The 19,392-nt window shown below is 58.2% G+C and overlaps 3 protein-coding genes across 3 annotated transcripts in view; 1 reads left to right on the top strand and 2 right to left on the bottom strand.

Annotated features, from left to right (window-relative positions):
- Positions 1-176, bottom strand: part of TMEM205 (transmembrane protein 205) — a 1,068-nt gene extending 892 nt beyond the window's left edge. The window contains exon 1 of the mRNA XM_009287495.2: positions 47-176. Within this exon, the coding sequence (XP_009285770.2) occupies positions 47-176 (130 nt within the window). The remainder of the gene's footprint in view (positions 1-46) is intronic.
- Positions 177-3,766: 3,590 nt separating this feature from the next.
- On the bottom strand, positions 3,767-15,103 carry ACOT11 (acyl-CoA thioesterase 11). The gene is made up of 16 exons (XM_009287397.2): positions 15,032-15,103; positions 13,300-13,498; positions 12,337-12,406; positions 8,989-9,049; positions 8,474-8,575; positions 7,784-7,919; positions 7,318-7,474; positions 6,832-6,951; positions 6,599-6,743; positions 5,593-5,648; positions 5,398-5,464; positions 5,241-5,324; positions 4,995-5,128; positions 4,542-4,673; positions 4,339-4,465; positions 3,767-4,235 (listed from the first exon to the last, which is right to left on the bottom strand). The coding sequence occupies exons 1-16, from the start codon at positions 15,092-15,094 to the stop codon at positions 4,080-4,082; spliced, it is 1,809 nt and encodes a 602-aa protein (XP_009285672.1). The 5' UTR covers positions 15,095-15,103; the 3' UTR covers positions 3,767-4,079.
- Positions 15,104-18,040: 2,937 nt separating this feature from the next.
- SSBP3 (single stranded DNA binding protein 3) overlaps positions 18,041-19,392 on the top strand; it is a 73,617-nt gene continuing 72,265 nt past the window's right edge. Inside the window, exons 1-3 of the mRNA XM_009287494.1 lie at positions 18,041-18,115; positions 18,680-18,849; positions 19,191-19,292. Coding sequence (XP_009285769.1) covers positions 18,041-18,115; positions 18,680-18,849; positions 19,191-19,292 — 347 coding nt within the window. The remainder of the gene's footprint in view (positions 18,116-18,679; positions 18,850-19,190; positions 19,293-19,392) is intronic.

Genomic DNA, 19,392 nt, shown 5'->3' with positions numbered 1-19,392 from the left:
CCCCCGGGGCAGAGACCCACGGTAGTGAGCCCGGACCGCAACCTACCAGCCACAAAGGTCACCCAGATCTGCATTCCCCAGGAGGTGGAGAGGAAAACCAGGTGCAGCAGTTTGACGGTGTTGGAGGGCTCCATGTCAGTCAGCATGGTTTCCTGGCCAGGGCTGGATCCCTCCATGTCGGCCAAGCCACCCCTAATTCAGCACTGAGCTGCTGTTACTGCCGTCACCTTGCTGGATCCAGCAAACGCAGTTTAGCTTCACAAGCCCACTTATTCAGGAAGAGCTTTGGAGCTGGCACAGCCCCTTCCTAGCCCCGCCACCACGCACCCGACTGGGCTGCAAACCCAATTCTCGGACCCCTTATATCTTAGGGGCAGGGCACTGCGTCAGCATCTGGTAACCAGCCGTTTTGGGTGGACTTTCGGCAAAGTCCAGCCAAAGCCCCATCTGACCCCTGGCAGCAGGAACAAGCAGAAAATCAATAAGAGGGGAAAAGGAAAAGCCCTGACAAATACGCCTGCCCACGTTGTGGCCATCAAAGAGGCTTCTTGGCCAGGCAAAAGTCCTCCTGTCTAAAACCAGCAACAGCTTCTGCACACTTTAACCAAAAAATCTGGGGGCCCGAAGAAGCAGGGCCGGCTCCCGGGCTCACCCCGCTGCCCCAGACCCCACGCTGGCACAAGCATGAGAGCACGGGCAGTGGCGGGGGGAAGGAGGCTTTGAAGGGGCTGCCTACTCCGCTACAAGGAGCACTTTGGAAATTAATTAAAACGAAGCTTCTGGGAACAGCCCATCAATTCTGCCGCCTGCTTTATTCCTCCTCCTCCCCTCAGCCGGCCGCCTCAGGGCATGAATTACAGAAGGGATAGCCTTGAGAGAGACCCTGCCATCTAATTACATCCCGCTCCCCCTGCAAAATAGATAAATATACGCTGTGTTTTTATATATCAATTCCTATGTACTTATTTAGGCATCTATACAATCAGGCCCTTGAACCCTTCTCATGGTAGCATCACGTACTGGAGAAGGCGCTCGGATCCCACCTGGAGTGCTAGCCTGTAAATCCCCAGCTGTCTTCATGGCCTTTTCTTTGCCAAAAGCTTCTTGGCATTTCTGGGATGCTTCCCCACTCCATCCTCCGGCAGCCCTGTCCACTGCACGATGGCAGGAGCCCGGGGAAGGCAGCCGTGGTCCTTTGGTGGGGCTTTGTTCCCTGCATCATGCTGTGCAGGAAAACAGCGATGGGTGCTGTGGGTGGCTGGCACGTAGCCCTCCTGCTCCTGAGGTCCCAGATCTGCCTTTCCAAATCGCTCACCTCCTTGCAAGAATTAGCAGTCAAGAGCAGCAAGGCAGCTGGGTGCTTTCGTGCAAAGAAGCCGCAGCCAGGAGGGTTGGTCAGAGCAGGGGGTAACACCCTGCAGGGATTTCTTTTTTTTTTAAGGGACAAAGAAAAATAGTGATTGATTGCTAAATTGGCCCCAGAGCGGTGCATTTGGTGGGGAGGGCAAATGGGGGACTCTGGGGAAGGCTGGTAAGGGCAGGCTGCTCCCAACAGGCTCCAACGCACCCACCAGCGGGTCCCTCCTCCCCGGGAGCTGGCTGCGGGATGAAGCAGTCAGAGATGGGTGCTCCAGGGATGCTCCAAGCCACCCAGTGCTGCTGTCCACATTCCCCTGGGCCTGAGGGCCAGCAGACGCTGCAGGACTGCAATTTTTCCCCACCTGCACATAAACCACAAGATGCTTCACACTGTTGCAGCTCTCTGTTGTGCCCCCAAAGTCGCTCCTGCTCCATCACCCTGCACCCCCAGGGACCCAGCAGGAAAAAGCACAATACTTTAAGAGAAGGGGAGGTCAGTTAAAGTTTAATGTTCAGGCGAATACATCATTCCCTGCACTTAATCAAGCAGCAGCAATTTCTAACGATAAATAGAAAGGATGGCTCACATCCCGGTGATAAAAAGGCAGGATTGCTCCAAGTTTCGGGAGATAAGAGGGCTCTATAAAAACTGAATGTTTTTTACCACGTTCAGCTTGAGACAGCTTTATCTTGTGGCAATAGCACAGCAGGGGGAGGTTGGGGCAGCGCCGTGCCAGGCCTTGCACAGAGATGTTTATGATCTGAGATATGGCAGAGATTAGGGGCTTATGGCCACAGCCGGCTCCAGGGGTGGGAGCCGCTGGCCAGTGCCCGCAGGAGAGGGGCAGGCAGCTCCTTCTGCTTATAAACTGGGTGGGGAGTTTGGGTGGCAAAATGCCCTTCTAGGGACTGGGTGTTGCAGGGAGGGAGAAAACACCCTGGGTGCCTGGAAAAGACCCTGTGCTCTTTCTGGTACCCCACAGCCTCATCTTACCCGGAGCACGGCATTACTGTTGCTTGCTCAGGGTTAAGCTCTGCAAAACCCTTACTAGGTGTTAAGCGCACAGGGACTTTTCTAGCAAAGGTGAGGGCACGGCTGCCGCCCCGGGGCCGCGTTAAACCTGCCGTGCCCACAGCTTTGCGTGCCTAAGGGGCTTATTCCCTTCCCAGCAGGCAGCAAGCCTTTCAAAAACCTCAATGGCATCAGCAAATCTCTGGTTATGTGACCCAGGAAAGCCTGGGAGGGGGCTCTCAGCAGGCCTGTGGCTGAGGGCAGACATCCCCTGGGGTGTGACGGATGTGTAGCACTTCCACTGTCACCCGTGCAGCATTTTGATGGCTTTCCCAGAGCATCTCAGGGAGAAGCAGGTTGGCAGCAAGGTCTTTTCAATGGTCCTAACCCCATCCTCTGCTGCTGCAGACGTCTGTGAAACAGCTCTGTGCTGCCATCAAAGCAGCTTGGGAGGATGGGGGGGAAACACCCCTGGAGGCACTGAGGGCATTAGTCCTTGGGGCAATTAGGGATAGCATCAAAGCCTTTGAGGCTCTGGGCTTCGGCATCTGCCTGCACCCACTCTCCATGTCCTCAGCAGCCTTCCTCAGACTTAGGGAAACAAGGTTTGGGTTTGTCTTTTTTTTGCTTTTTCAGTGCCCCTGAGGCAGTTTGGGGTTTACAGCTCAAGGTGTTGGTGCACCCAACGGACAGGGACAAGGGGCAGCCCCCTGGGTCTGCACCCGCTCTGCCCCTGCCGTGGTGGCAATGCCTCCAGGCAGTCCCCAAAAGCCACTCGAGTGGAGCACTTACTGACACCCTGCTTCCTGCAATGCACAGTCCTGCCTCAAAGGACGCCCCACGTCCTCCTGAGCCCCAGGCAGCAGCTCTTGGGGGCGGGTGACCCTGAGCAGCCCTGTCCCCCTCCTCGCCCAGGGAAATGGCACCTGCCTGGGGTGTGCTATGGGTGCAGGACCCCCATGCCACGCTCGCTGGCTGGGCAGCTACACAGCTAACCCCGGAGCAGACACTCACCCAGAGCACATATAGATTTTTTTTTCCTTTTAATGCACTTTTATTGCTACTCCTTCCACAGCCCCATGGGGCTGGGATTTCAGCCTGGCGGGAGCAGGGGCTGTTTTCCAGCCCTGTCCCGGAAGAGGAGCAGCACCCGGCAGCCCCAGCGGGAGTGGGATGCTCTGCCGGCCGCCCCTGCACCAGGGAGGGCTGCGGCACCCTCCCCACATCACTGCCCCCTCTCTCCCTTTGCTGCCTTGAAGGGAACCAGCTTCCCCCATAAAGAAATAGTAAAAAAAAAAAAAAAAATCTGTTTTAGGAAGACTTTAGATCGTATAAAGATTCAAGTAGCGTTAAGTGAACTAGAAAACCAAGTCCTGTACAAGAAGAAAAAAAAAAAAAAAAATCTGTTTTAGGAAGACTTTAGATCGTATAAAGATTCAAGTAGCGTTAAGTGAACTAGAAAACCAAGTCCTGTACATCAGCTTATAAAATTTCTAAATAAAAAAAAAGGAAGAAGAAGAAAAGTCATGACATGTCAGTGCAAGGGGTGAGGTGGTACTGTCATGCCCCTCCACCCCAGGCCCTGGGACCTTACTCGGGCCAAAGCCACCGGGGAGGCAGGATCGGGCCACCACCATCCCATGTCCCCTTCCACCACCAAGGTGCCCCCTCATCTGTCTGTCTGTCTGTCAGCAGGGGTGCCATGGCTCTAGAGGTCCTGCAGCCGCACGATCAGGTCCTCCTTGTTCTTCAGCAGGAACTTCTCGCAGGCTTCAAAGGTGGCACAGAAGTTGGAGGACAGTCCCGCCACGTTGGTGGTGACGTAGTTGAGGTACCCTGGCGTAGCCTGGTTGTAGTAAGCCACCTGCAAGGCACAGGAGATGGTTAGTAGGGGCATGTGGGGATGGGGGAGCCTCCCCGATGGGGTGTGACTGGCATGGCCCCATGGCATGGCTGCAGCATCCCACCTTGCTTGTGTCATCCGACTCTGTCCAAATGCAAAAACCAGAGCAGAGCGTCTCCCCCCGTGTGAAGCCAGCACTGGCGGGGTGGGTGGGCAGCGTCACTGACCGAAAGGCAACCACGTAGGGGTCCCTGGGGAGGAGACAGCCCGGTGAGCCAGCACAGCCTGGCTGGCGAGGAGCAGGGGGTTGGGAATGGGGACGGTTACCCCTTGCTGCAGGGTTTTCGTCGGGACGCCAGGATGACGAAGTCCTGCGGCTTGTTCTCGCGGCTGAGTGTCTGGCTCACCACATGGTAGATCATGTCGTCGTCGTCTACTTGCTGGACGAGCTCGGCGCTCCTGCGAGATGGGAGGGGACCAGTCAGAGAAATCCCGCTGTGGCCCCCAAGTCCGGGGGCTTACACATTTACAGCCCACCACCATACCCAAAATATTTTGGGAGACCCAAAATAAATGTTTTCTGCAGAAAAGTGCACTCATCAGCCCAGGTGGAGCCGGGATGGGGACACATAGTGAAAGGTCTCTAGGAGGGATCATGGCTCCGGGGCAACACACTTGCTCCCAGGAAAGCCCAAAGGGACATTCATCTACAAGTCTTAAATTTAGGGATGTGATTTTTGGAAAGGGCCGGGTGCCCCCAGGAAGCCCCGCAGCACTCACGCATAGTGGCTGTTCCTCTCGTGCCGGCGCCGCAGGTCGGAGAGCAGGGAGAAGGCTCGGCTGGCCGCGATGCGGACTGACATCTCAATGCGGAAGGAAAGGAACTTGTCCTCCTCCAGCGTGTACATCCGCACCTCAGGAAGCACAGGGCACGGGCTGGGACATGTTCAGCCAGCACCGAGCCCCTGGATTGCCCAGGCTTTGGCGGCAAGAAGCCGCTCAGGGGGACGGGGCAGGGTTTAATACCTTTTCCTTTTCTCTGGCAAGTGCCCAGTTCGCTTTGGCTACAAGTGTCTTCAGCGCAGAGACGTTGTTGTAGCTCAGATAAACCTGGGGCAGGGGCAGCACGTCAGGGGCAGGAAGGGGGGCAGGAGGCAGCGACTCCCGCAGGGCAGCACCCTACCTTGTTGCTTTGGTCCCAGGGCACAGAGAGCGGCACCTCAGTCTGTTTGCAGGAGACGACGTATTTTCTGCAGGAAAGGAACAGTTTCCCTTATGATGGGACACAAACCACCCACAGACTGTCCCTGTACCCCAGTGCCAAGCCCCCCTCTCCTCCCTCCTCCATCCTTGCATTCCACTTGCATTTTCCACTCACCGGTCCAGCCGAATTTTTTTCCTAGCGCTGGCTTCTCTGTACCTCCTCTCTCCGTCCTGATAAACAGGAAAAGCACATTAGGTTAATAGGAAAAGGAGGAAAAAAAAAACCTGCATCTTTCTGGGAGTGGGCAAAACGTTCAGCAGGGAAGGGCTGGAAGGTGAAGCCCCTGCGCTCACCGGCTGCTGCCCCAGCTACGCTGGCAGTGGTGGTTAGTGATTAACCGTGAGCTATTTTGGCATTGCCACCGCGCTGTGATCAAGCGACAGGCACTGGCACATTAGGAAAAAACCCTCACTGCGGCTGCAGAGCTGCAAACAGGCACTGAAACACAAATCACATCCCCTAGCACGTGCAAATGTCCTCTCCCAGGGAAATAAAAACCAAAAAAAAGCAGCTTATTTTGAAGAAAGCGCTAACGCAGTGTTTTAAAGCAGGCAGAGAGGAGGTTTCAAGGAGCCCAGCTCTGGCCGGAAGATGCTCTCCTGCAGGGTGGGAGAAGAGTCCTAGTTTTAAGGCATCAAAAAAATCAGGTAGGTGGGCACAGATCAGCCAAGGGGAAGGCGCTGCCATTGCTTGCTCACGCTACAATGTACCCCATGACACGCAGGTGTTTCCTTCGCTGCCGTGCTCGCGTGACAGATTTCCTTAAATATTTGGATCCAAGCAAATTATGGATTAGGTTGCTTTGAAAGGTAAAATCAACCTCAGAGGTTTGCATTCTTTACCCTAGATTATGGAAAAGATGAGCTCCAACTTGCAGGCAATATTCTGTTAAGCCTTGCATGGCTAATACGTCTCCATCTCCACACAGGCAAGTGGTTTACTTTATTATTAGTTATACCGAGCAATCAATTTAATTCACTTGCTATTGAGCAATTTCATTTCCATCATCATAAAACTGCATTTGTTTTGCTGTGAATCTGAGAGCCTTTCAGCGCTAAGCGGGATTCCCGGGGGTCCCATGCCACCGCAGCGGGGAGAAGCCAGCCCTGCCCACTCTTACCCCCGGCTCAGGTGCCACCATTGGCAGGGTGCAGGGCCGGCCCTCCTGGTCCAGCACCTCGAAGGTCATGAAGGCGCTGTTGATGTGCCTTCGGCTGACGGACATCTCCTGGCCGTACGCCTCAGTGCAGACCCCCACCTCCATGCTGGGGGGGAGGGGGGAGAGAAGAAGGGGTGAGGGTGCAGAGAGCTGCCGGGAGGGTGGGATGGGGACCCCCTGCCACCGGTGCCCACCTGTTTTTGAAGGCGTTGTTGACGATGGCTTTGAGCACCAGGCGGTCCCCGACTTGCGATGGTCCCCGAAAATGGAACATCTCAATGGCCCGCAGCGTGGGGTGGGCATGGCACAGCCGGCTGCAGGGGGCAAGCGTTACCCCTCAGCCATGGCCTCATGCCCCAGCAGCCCCATGCATTCTCCCTGACCCAGCCAGAGCCGAGGAGACCCCAAAAAATGTCACCCCTGGATTTCAACCACCAAAACCAGCCATGAGAAGGGACAATAAGCAGACTGTGCTGAGTGTGAACCCTTCCCTGGGGTCCTCCATCACCATGCACCCATGGGACTCCCTGTACGGCATTGCCCAAGGGTGATGTGCTGGGGACCATCCCTTTGGAGGGTCCCTACAACCCAGCTGTGGCCTGACCCAGCCGAACACTGCCCTGACTGCATGTTGCCTCCAGGCACGCCATCCCCCCCCCACTGAATCCCCATCAGGTCACCTGGCTGCGATGGTGGCCACATTCTCCATCCAGGCCATGATCTGCCCACCGAAGGTGTTTCCCTGATGATTGGCATGTGGGGGCAGCACCAGCTCCACGCTCTCCACCCGTGTCTTCTCCGCCGGCACCGCCACGCTGCCGTCCCGTGTCTCCAGCTCTGCCGCGGTGGGAAAACAGGATTCAGTGTGTCGGCTGGCCAGTGGGACCCCTGCTCCCGGCACCCCACCAGCCCTTGCTTCCTCTCCCCACGGCTGCCGTCCCACTGCATCAACCCTCCCCCCAGCTGCCTGGCTTGGGGGTCTGGCATGGTGGGGCTAATCCCTACCCCTCCATGGCCAGGGCATTCCCAAACCTCCATGGCGATCACCAGTCTTCCCCCCCCAGCATCCCACCAAGGAAGGAGGATGTCACCAGTGGGTGGCGGGGCTATTTTGGGGCTGGAAGCCCAGGCTGCGGGACATGGTACCGGTTTCACGGGGGCTGCGGATAAGGAGGTCCTTGAGGGTGTCCTTGTGGACCAGCCGCATGCGGCGGCGCTCGGCAGCAATGCTGTGCTCTGTCTTCTCCTCCTCCGTCTGCGGGGTCAGTGGCTTCAGCTTCACCTGCAAAGGGTGACATGGGCAGGGTGCAGTCCCGCTGCGGGAGAAGGCAGGGCTCCTTTGGGCACCAGCACGCGCTCCTATAGCACCGTACATCCCACCACGTGTGTTGGAGCCAGCCACGCTCCTCCTGGGTTATATTATAGTTGCTCACAGAGGGGCCAGAGGACAAATGGCTCCTACAACTGGATAGGGATGCCCTGGGAGGTGTCATACAGCAGGGATGGGCACCGATGCTAAGGAGCTGTCCTGCAGCACTGGCAGGGAGGTACATTCCTGCCCTCTCTGGGCACAAAGGTGGGGGTGGCAGCAGCAGGCAGGTGCCCTCCATGCTCAGAGTGGGGCTGAGAGCCTCGGCATCCCACCGTGCACCCCACACACATGGGATAAGGGATCACCGACCCAATCATGTGCAGATAGCCACAAAGTGACAGCACATGCCATGATGGAAAGCTGGGCCCGGCCCAGCCCAGCTCGTCTCTCCCCAGAGAGGCCATTTCTCTGCTGCCTCTGCGCAGGGGCCAACCGAGCCCCCACAGATACCGGCCGCCGCTCACCTTGCTGTTGGAGGGACCCTGCGCCACAAAGGTGGCATACGCCTTGCAGATGCTGCAGTGCTTCCCGCTGCACAGGTCCTCGTAGCTCACCTGGATGCCCACCTGGGAGAGGGCACAGCACCCCTGAGAGCCAGCTCTGCTCCCCAGGGACCCACATCCCGCCAAGCACAGCGGGAGGGGACCGACACGTGGGATCAAAGCTGGAAACCGCGTGAGGATTTGGGTATTTTGCATTTGGCCATGGTTGAATGGGCGCACACAGCTGGCGGGGACAGGCGTACAGCGAGGGGGATAGGGGTAGGGGTGGGGGGTGAAGGCGTGGGGCAGCACACCAACCTCCATGCTGGAGTTAAAGGCTCGGTTCACTTTGGCTTTGATGTTGACAACTTGCCCAACACTGAAAAACAGAAAGAGGAGAAAGCATGCATGGGTTACACTCAGCTGGCGGGGACAGGCGTGCAGCGAGGGGGATAGGGGTAGGGGTGGGGGGTGAAGGCGTGGGGCAGCACACCAACCTCCATGCTGGAGTTAAAGGCTCGGTTCACTTTGGCTTTGATGTTGACAACTTGCCCAACACTGAAAAACAGAAAGAGGAGAAAGCATGCATGGGTTACCGGGGGACGACAGCTCGTGGTTATCCAGCCCATGTGCCGGCACCGAGCGGCTCCCCATTGAGGTGCCACGGTGTTACGGCTCACCGCCCGCTGCAGTAGCAGTTGCCTGGGACAGTGGGGACATGCCGGGATGGTCAGCAGGGCACAGGGACAGCCACCCCCAAGACATGGGAGCCCACGGGTGTCCAGCCTGGCGGTGAGATGTCACCCCTGAGCATCTGCGTGCAAACGGGTCCCCAGGTCTGGGGTGCTGCTGGGACACCTGAGGGGTGCTGAGGTGCCCAAGGCTTGCTTGGCACCCCCAGCCATGCGGGCATGCACGCTCCTGCCAGAGCAAACAGCTCCTCCAGCCTTGCATGCGCTGCCCTGCACAACGCAGGCACCCATGGGGCCTTCCCACAAGCCCTTGGCTGGCAGCAGCAGCAGCCCCAAAGCTGCAGGCACCTTGACTGCTCCCATCCCTTCTCCACTCCAGGGCCTCCCAGCGACAAACACCTTGGGATACTGGGAGATGGCAGGAGGCAGGATCCGGCCAGGGGCATTTTGCATCATCTCTCACATGAAACATCTGCTGGCAGCAAACTGCTGTTCGCAGAGTCCAGGAGGTCTCCTCTGGGCCCTCAGTAGGCTTCAGAGTAAACACACAGACAGCTTCAGCTCTGCAGCCTAACCTAGTCCAGACTGGTACCAACCAAATGAGCAAATGCAGCATACTGGCAACACCAACAGCAAACAGAGTCTTTACCAAATGCATTATTAAATCAGGAATACTCCTCATCCCCTAAGAGACCAATACTAGAAAACTCAGTGGAAAAATAAACCCTATAACCGCCACTGCAAGTTTGCACCATAGAGGGCTCAAAACCAGAAGTGAGGAAGAGTCAGTGTGTGCTTCGGCACTGTAACTTCCCCCTTGCCCCCACGCATGACTTTGGGCTTCAAATGACTATAATAATCTTGGCTACTCGACACGCTTCACACATTGGCTCTGGCTGGAGCAGGGGTGGCGTGAGGCTGGGATGGTGCCTCCAGCTGTCCCCCAGCAAGGACCCTGGGCCCAGTGGCAACCCTGCGCCCGCTGCAGCATGCCGAAATGTTAGCGGGGTTACGTGAGCAGCTTCCATGCATCTTCCAGGCCATGCCACGTCAGTGGGGTTAATGCTCCCAACTCACAGCAGCGCTGCATTAGGCTGGCTGCTCTAGGGCTGCAAACGTCCGTACCAGACACCGCTCTTCCCGTCCCGCTGCTCAGGAGGGTTTATATACAGCTGGCTGGTGCGAAAAGAAAAAGCAAGATGGGGGGAGAGGGTTAGAGATGAAGGAAGCAGTGGCATTGCGAGGCTGGAGCACAGATGCTCCGGCTGGGTTTGCAGCGAGGGGCGTGCAAGGGCAGGGATCTGGGCAGGCGCATTGGCAGCCCCGGCTGCCTATATTACAGCCCCCAAAATGCTTTATCCTCTCTCTCCTTATCAAATGGCACAAGCTGGTACCATAAAAGCCACATGAACCCATGTGAAATCCTCCCAGGAGGCTGCACTTCCACACGGTAGGGCTGAGGGATGGGAAGCATCCAATGCTCAGCCAGTGAGTTTTTAAGTCAGTGATGTTTTGGGGTCTCCTCTGTGCCCCAGCACCACAGCCCTTCCCTGCCCAAGAGGGTCTCTCCCTTGTGGTGGGAGGGCAGCAGAAAGCACAAACAGCCGAGCAAGGAGGAGAGCAGAAGGCAAACACTGCCCAAAGCTCCTCTGCCTTCAAACAGCTCTGTGGGAAATCCCTGCCAGGCCCCTCGCTCGGAGCATTAAGCTAGACCACAGCAAGCAGGATCTGAGCCAGGAGCAGCACAAATTCCCTGGCCCCTTGGAGCATTGCCCAGCTCACCCCCAAGGAGGGGCGAATGCCTTGCAGGGCTTGATTTAATGCTCTGGAGCGGGGCTCGGGTCCGTTCTCCCGCTTCTGAAACCAACAGGGAAAAGCTTCCCCAGCAAAGCTGCCCCAGGAGCTGGAGCCACGTGATGTTGGGCACGGCACCCGCTGAGCCCTCTCGGTGCAGAGCATTGACGCTGACGGTGCCACCCAACAGGCACCCCAGCCTCTGCCAGTGACTTGCCAACCCACCAGCACCGCGGCACCTGATGTGAGATGGAGAAAGTGGGAGTTTAACGTTTCCTGGGGATGACAGTGAAACTCAAGACCAAGTCGGACTTCCCGGCACCAAACAAATCAGCCGACAGCCTGGGACCCCAACGCCAGCCCTGGGCACCCGCAGCTGGTCTCTGCCCTCAGTGGGCAGACCCGCACGGTGGGGAGCTGCTAGGCAGCGTGGATCCTATACCGCATGGCTTGCTTGGCCAGGCCAGCTTTTGGCCAGCAGGTCCCCAGGGGATGGGGGTGCCAAAAACCCCTCTGCTGGCACATGGGCACCTCTGCCATCGGGCCCTGCAGGCACCTTTGTAGGTGCACCAAAACCCTGCGCCAAAGCACCCCTGGAGCTCCCTGAGATGGTACCCGGGGGTGAGCAGACGGGCATCCCCCTGCACGGAGGGGTATGGGGGCTCTGAGAGATGAGTAAAGGCGGGTGGCAGCACCTGGGCTTACCGAGGGTGGTAAGGGAGAAGAACACCTTGGGTACGTAAGACCTACACCTGGTGGGAATGCTTATGTTGTCCCCCGCAACGTGGCAGTCCAGGGACTGTGCGCATCGAGGTGGGCACCTCTGCTGAGGCAGTGCCCAAGGGGGTGCTGGGACAAGCCTGGGAGGGGATTTCGGCCAGGCAAAGCTCAGTCTGGTGCATCTCACAAAGCAATGCTCAAGGAGGTCCCACTCCTCCCAGCACCCGGTGGGTGGATGAGCTCTGCCACATGCCAGCCACCCACACGGCTGCTACAGAGGCACGATTTGCAAGATTTAAGTTTTCCAGAGCACTAAGTGAGAGTCATTTCTTGAACAAAGCCAGGGAGCAGCTGGGGTCAGGGCAAATACCAGGAAGCCTACGCAGCAGGAGCTCTGGGAGCGACCAGACAGCAGATAAATCAGAGCAGACAGTCGGTCCACAGCCCCGCAGCAGAGTCAGAGCCTCAATCCCTGGCTGCCCCGCGAGCCTGGTACTGCCACTGCATCTCCTTCCCTCCCAAGCATGCTGCTCCCTGTCCTGGCTCCAGCCCCACCGTCCACGTTGCACCCAGCAGACAGGAGGGAAAAACCCCATCCTCCTCACTCGCATATGGCCCGCTGGAGAGTGGAATATTTACCTAATGGTATGCTCAAAATAGATATCATCCATGGAAGCCGTGACGCATGGGCACCCAGCATGTCTCTCGGCTGGAAAGGAAAAACAAACTACATCAGCTACCTGCAGCAACATGCCGAGCGTGCGAGGGGCACGCGTGCTCCTCCGCCCCACAGCCGCTGCCTCGGGGCTGGTGACACCGGTGAAACCTCAGCTGGCGTCCCTTTTCCTGCTCGTGCCCGCCTGCTGCATTTGCAGGGGACGAGAGCAGGGTTTGGGGTTTCTCCACCCCATAGCAGCACGGGTTTGCAGATGTTTTAAGGATCTGGAGGGTGTGTTATAACTAGGAGGCACGCTGCCCTGCTGTTTGCCTTCCCTCGATGTTTTCAGCCACTGCAGGGATACACAGGCAGCTGATATCATCTCCGTGTACGCAGCAAATATTTTAAAGCCGTCTTGCTGTTCCGGCTTTCTCTTGGGACTCTGGGAACCTCAAACTGCAAAATTGCCCTGGGAAGCTCATCAAACTGCAATATTGCACCCGTTTTCCTCTCCCCATGCTTGGCGACCCACAGCGCGCTTGGCAGGGTGAGCTTCTCACTGAGCAGAGGAGCTCTGCCCCTCCAGCAGAGCTCTCCGGCCGCTGCCAGGATGCCAGGGACGTCACCAGCCCAGTCTCACCATGCCCTGCGCACCAGGCAAGGAAAAGGGCAGCATTTGGGAAGAAGCAGGCGTCGATTTTGATCAGTCCCTGAGCAAGCGTGCGTGCTGCAGTGCACGTCTCCTCCCCCTCTTGTCCTGCTCCCATTTGCTCTCTAATTACTCAGCAAAATGGCATGACGTGGGTCCCCAGCTGGCGTCAGCTCCGAGGGATGGTGCTGGACTGCTGGGTGCGCCACTGATGAGCCAGCTCCTGGGGACGTCGCCAGGTCCTTTCCCTCCTGGCCCGGCAGGGCAATGGTTTCAGTGGGAGAGGATGGCTTACCAGAGAGGCAGGCGGCCGTGTCGATCCACTTGAGCAGCTGGCCGGTGCTGAGCTCGCCGCGGTGGTTGGTGTGGCAGGGCAGCACCAGCTGGCTCATCTGCACCTCAGTGGGGTTGCGGGTGGGCAAGGGGCTCGCCATGGCCCCCGGCACCTCCTCCCGCTCCCCTGGCTCCTGGACACGCAGCGGAGAGGTCGAGCCCTGCAGGGGACGAGAGGTCCATTTACCCAAACAGGAGGAAAATCCCCTGAGAAAATGGTGAACCAAGCAGCCCCCATCCCCATGCAGAGCCAGCAGGACCCCCAGTCCTGCACAGCCCTGGGCAGCACCAAAACCCACCCAGACCTTGCTAAAGATGTGATGTCCACAGCCAAAAGGAAAAAAATCCCTCTAAAAAGAGCTCTGTGAGTGATCACTGCAGGTTTCCAGGCCATTTGTCATCCAACCCTGCTGCTTCCTCCCAAAAACTGTGCAAACCCTCCCCCCCCCAAAGTCAAACAATTCTCTGGGAAGGAATTTTGCTTCCCCGACAGCTTCATTTTTAGAGTGCTGCAGCGAAGGGTGGTTTTGCACTCCCAGGGCTTGTACCCAGGGCTGGGCAGGCAGCGATGCTCCACACCTTCCACCAACACCCCCCTTTGCCAAAGGAAACACCGAAAGCAGTTTTTCCTGGCTGGTACAAACAGAGGGAGTGAAAGCATCCTGAGTTTGGGGTCGTTTGTGCAGTTAAATGCAGCCCTTATGGGCTTCACAGTTTGCTGGGCACAGAGCCGCTCCTGCCTGCCGGCCCGGCAGGAGGCGGGTTGGAAGAGAGAGGCTGGAATTGCTACTGTGCCGACAAAAAAAATAGCTGATTAGATGTCAAGTGAGCTGTGTTACACAAGGGGTGAACTCAGTTAGCCCGGTGAGTAATTGAGGAGACACGAGGAGCCGTCTGGGCTTCGTTACAGCCCTTCCTTCCGCTTTCTGCTCCCAGTGTGGCTCCCATTTACAGCACTTGTTGCGAGACCCCTGTTGCAGCAGCTTCTTTGCCCTTTGGTTTGCCCGGCTTCTTTTAAAGATGGGTTTATGCAGGAAATGAAGCTTTCCCGACTACCCCGGGCTCACCGCCTCTCGGAATAGCATTTTCCTCTAGCAGGTCTAACCTCTGTTTCCATAGCTACTGGTACACGGCATCCCAGGAACGGCACAAACCTTGGCTTAGCAGAGACGGTGGTGAACACGGCAAGCCAAGCCTATGGCAAAGGGCCCCCCCATCCCGCGGCGAGACGGACCCCCGGCCGCCAGAGCCCCTCCAGCGGGCTCCAAACCCCTTTGTGAACCTCCCGGGCTGTTTCCCAGCGTGCCGAGGTGCCTACACGATTACCACGGAGCTATTTCAGGAAGCCAGCAGGCTCTGGGGCATGAGCCAGCAATGCAAAGAGCTTCAAAGCCGCCTGCTGCAAAGCAAGCAGCCAGCCTGGCCGGAGCTCCCGACACTCATTTTCCCAGTGCTTGCCGTTTCTAAATTTTAGGGAAAAAGCTGGCACCCCATGGGAACAGCCCTGACCCTGCGGTAGGCAGCAAGAGGCCAGGGATGCTGATGGAGTACGCATGGGGAGCAGATGCAGCTGGAGCCGGTGCAGGGCTGGGAGCAGCTCCCGGCACGGGGTGGCATCTGCCTGGCACAGCCTTGGTTAGTAGCTGCCGGCATGATGGGCAGCCCCAGGGTTAGTTGCACGGCACGGGGGGTACCTGGAGGCCATTGCAACAGAAGCTCAAGATCTCTTCAGGGACTACAATATTTTCCTTGACCATTTTTAAGAGACACCTGGAAAGGAGAAGAATGGCTCCGGTTACAGCAGGACCGGCAGAGCCGGGGGTGGAGGACACTTGTGGCTGTCCCCCCAGCAGGGACGAGGCAGCGTGTGTGGCGGGTGCTGCAGATCTGCCGCCTGCCACAGCCGCCTGCATGGCAGGTTTTCACACCCTGTCCCCGTGCCCCTCCCTGATGTCCCTCCCCATGCCACCGGCCCCTCACCAGCACCTATCAGGGGGGCCGCCAGAGCCGAAACAGAGAAGTGCGCCTGCCATTCCTCGGGGGTCAGGTCCAGCGCTCACAGGCTGTGATGGAAAGGATCCCAGCTATTTTGGGGTGCTGGACTGAGCCCAGGGCGCGGTACCATGGCCCATCCCTCAGTCGGTGACGCTGTGTCAATACTTTCCATGTTGCTACATGTGACAGAGGGCTGTGTCTTGAAGCTCCCCTGGCCGGCGTGGTGACATCGCCGTGGTCACAAGACAGCCAGGAGCATATTTTTGGCAGCGGGCAGGACTCATGCTGCGCACGGGTGGTACCAGGGGTAGCAAATGGGAAGCGCTCGTTGCTGGCAACGCCACCGTGCCCTGCACTGGCCCCTCTGCCTGTGAAGCCCTGGCATCCCCCAAGGGCATCTTGTGCCCCTGGGTGCCCGCGGGCTCCCCAGCCACATGCACTGTGACCAGGTCCCAACTGGACACGGTGATGGCATTGCAAGGAAAGGCAGCATGGGAGCTGCAGCAAAAACAAGTGGAAGAGGCTTTATATTTACAGTTTGCTTTTAAACACAACACCGACGGGCCCTTGGCGTGCCCTCAGCTGTCCCAGCAAACATCCCGCTCCCACATGGGTCCAGCCAGGCTGCCAGAGGCAGCAGCTCCTTCCCCAAGGTGCGGGACTGACCGATTTTGGCACGGGGTCAAAAAAAGTGGAAACTGCAGATTTGCCTTCTGCACTGTCAGCCCTTTGCGGGAGCTGGCATTGGGGCATTGCACGGTGCGCACCCATTGTGGTCGGTACGAAATGAGGGTGCTCAGAGCACCGATGGATGCAAGCAGCACCGCTGAGCCTTTCAAAGCCTCCCACCCCTGCCTCAGCGGCACCAGGCTTTGCTTTCCCCAGCCCCACGACTTCTCCAGGCTTGCTATTGAGGCTTGGGAGCCTGCTTACAGCTCACCCACCCCTGCAAGAGCCCAGTGCAAGAGTTAGTCTCCTGGTTAACAAGCTGGGTTTGCTCCCCAGGTTTGCTTTATTGCAGGCACAAGGCGGTGGCAGTGGCTGGGGGTGGCCCCATCACACCCCACGGCCGCAGCAGCCAACGCCAAAAGGCACGCGGCTGGGGCCATACCTCAGAAACCCAAACCTGCTCCTGGCTCTGCAATTGTGTCACCTTGTCCCCCGGGTTGGGTTAGCAGGAGGGGGACAAAAAAAGAGCCGTCTGGTTTGCATCCATCGCCCCTGTTATTTCCAAGGTGGTCCCAGCCCATGCTCCCACCCTGGAGCGCAGGGCTCTGCCCGGGGAAGGGGAGCGCCCCAGCCATGCGTCGCAAACATGCTCCAGAGGCCCAGAACCATTCAGCTGGTGGGTATTTATAGAGTATTCAGTTACCGAAACTAAGCGAGCAAGTGTCTGTCCTCATTAAAATCTTCAGCCTCACTCAACTGTCACATTTTTAAAGCTGTTGACTGATGCAGCCCTCGGGTCACCATGGCAACGGGATGCAGTACCCAGGCGATGATGCTCTTACTCTGTCACCCCTTGAGTGACCCACTTCTACCCCCAAAAAAAAAAAAAGTTTGCCTTAGAAAAAAAAACCTTCCAGCAGAATATTTTTCTTGCCTCCTGCCATGCTCGCTTCCTGCACTGCTGAAGGCATAAGGAGCCCACAGAGCAAACCAGGGGGGACGGCACAGTGGGGGAGGCACCCCAACAGCTCCACAAATATGGGGAAAAAGGACTCCGTAGCACCCCACTTCTCTCCCATATCCCAACAGGGGGGTGTCCTGCAGTGCCAAAGCACCCACAAGCTCCAGGGATGCTCTCTGCTACCGAATTGGGTGCTAGCCTCTTGGAAAATCACCGGGGGACCATCAGCCCAGGGGATCCTCCATCGCAAAACCCTCTCGGGTCCCACAGCCCCTGGGACGCTGCCGGGTGGGGATGCAGGAGAGCACTCATTCCACCAAATCCTTGAGGCTGCTGGAAGTGAGGTGTTTACTTTAGCCACCCCCAAGCAACGGATGGGAGGGAGGGGCGAGGGTGAAGCTGGGGCAGGGGTCCTGGGTGCCGGGCTGCAGGGGACTCTGGGCAGAGTGGGGCAGTCCCATGACTCAAGCTGACCCCACCTGCCCTCCAGAGCTCTCACACCACCCCACCGCCACCTCCTGAATGCCTAACCCCCATTTTCCCTCGCCTGGCTCTAGTCTCCTACCCCCACACTGGCCCCTCAGCGCATCCTTACCCCTCTCTGGGAATATTTAAAGAAAAAAGGGGGGGTGAGGGGGGGAGGAAAGTGGCGACAATGAAGTTCTCATGGGGGATTATTGGTGTATAATTGAGCAATATCCATGGTAACAAGCAAATCTGCACGCATTAAAAAATTAACCTGACCTACTTTGGGAAATTCTGCCATCTCGACAGGGCAGTGAGGGCTCTCCTTCCCCCGAGACCCATCCCGCCAGTCCCACTGCCAGCAGCGGCAAAGCCCCGGTGCTCCCAGGGATGGGAGAGGCAGGTTTTGTGCAAGGGGAGGTGTCCCCTCCAACCAGACCCCCACCAGTGAGCGGTGGCGGAGATGCCCGGCACAGCTCAGCTCCATCACCCACGGGTCCCTGGGACCTGCAATGCTTGCTTGGATGCAGGGTACGGGGTGCTGGCTCCTTTGCGGGGCCGTCGGGATGGTGGCCCCACTGGCACGAGAGGGACCAAATCACCAGGTCACGGCATGGCGAGGAGACGCAGCAGTTCCCTGTGGCGGATCTCGGCGGGACCCCAGGAGGGCAGCTGGCCCAGAAGAAAGGTGAGGGCGCCCTGTGAGTAGTATTTTTGGGACCACACATGCTTTCCCTAGGGTTTCATGGAGCAAAGCAAGGCATGGGGCCAGGAAAGTGCAAACTGAGGGCCAAAGGCAGCAGGGGGCCACGAGGACGGTCTCCTTTGCAAGGGGCCGACGGTTTTACATCCGCTGGCACCAGAAACCTTCACTCGGGGCGAGCACAGCGGGGACCCCTCCAGCCCTCTCGCATCCCTCTCCACCACTCAGTTCAACGCCGGGTGAAGCATCCCCAGCCCTGGTTGTGCCCGCAGCCCCCAGCCCCATCCATGCCCCTGCCCAGCCACTCTCTGTGGCTCCCGGGAGACTCCCAGGAAGGTTGGCACCGGTTTGCCGGCACAGGGGCAAAGTCCCCCCAGGGAGTGTCCTAGGGAACAAAGGTCCCCTGGCACTGCTGTCTCCAGCCCAGGGGAGAGCAAAGCCCTGCATCACCCTGTTACGGCTGCAAACACTGCCGGAGCCAAAATTCACAAGTGTGGAGACAACCAACAGCATCGCCCAGCCCAGGCACCTTTGCCCTGCTGCCCACAGCTTCCCCAGGGAGGAGACTGCCGTAGCATCAAGACCACTGTGGTTGAGACCACCACAGTCAAGCCCACCAAGTTGGAGACCACCATAGTGGAGATTGCCACGGTTGAGACCACTGTGGTTGAGACCACCGGGGTGGAGACCACCACAGTGGAGACCATGATGGTGCAGTGGTCTCCACCCTCGTGGTCTCCACGCTGGTGGTCTCAACTGTGGTGGTCACCATGGTCGAGACCACCTCAGTTGAGACCACCAGGGTGGAGACCACCACGGCATCATGCCACCCACCCCATCCAACCACCCACGCTGACCTGGCCCCGGCACATCCCTCTGCCCTCCCCACAACACCAGCGTTTCCTGCAGCCCTGTGCCCACGCTTCCCAAATATCTGCCCCCCCTTTTAGGTGACAAAAGGCTGATTCAAGCCAACCTCCCCGGCATCCCTCCCAGCACACCGAGAAAGCCCCAGGGGGAGGTTGACGTTGCCAACTCTCACCCACTGTCCCCATTGCAGCCAGAGAGTGCCACGTACCCCTCAGCGAGCTGCCGGTGCCGACTACAATGGAGCTGCAGCATGGCTCGCTGCAAACCCCAAGGGCAAGAGGGCATCACCCGGGTGAGCAGGGGGGGCAAAAGGGGCTTGCACCCCACATCCTCCCCCTGGCAGAGTCACCCAGCGCTGATGCAAGCCAGGACAAGCCACTGCTCCACCGATG

This window comes from Aptenodytes forsteri, unplaced genomic scaffold, assembly GCF_000699145.1.
Source record: "Aptenodytes forsteri isolate BGI_AS27 unplaced genomic scaffold, ASM69914v1 Scaffold119, whole genome shotgun sequence".
Classification (NCBI taxonomy): Eukaryota; Metazoa; Chordata; class Aves; order Sphenisciformes; family Spheniscidae; genus Aptenodytes; species Aptenodytes forsteri.
This window is presented reverse-complemented; position numbering and strand designations above follow the sequence as displayed.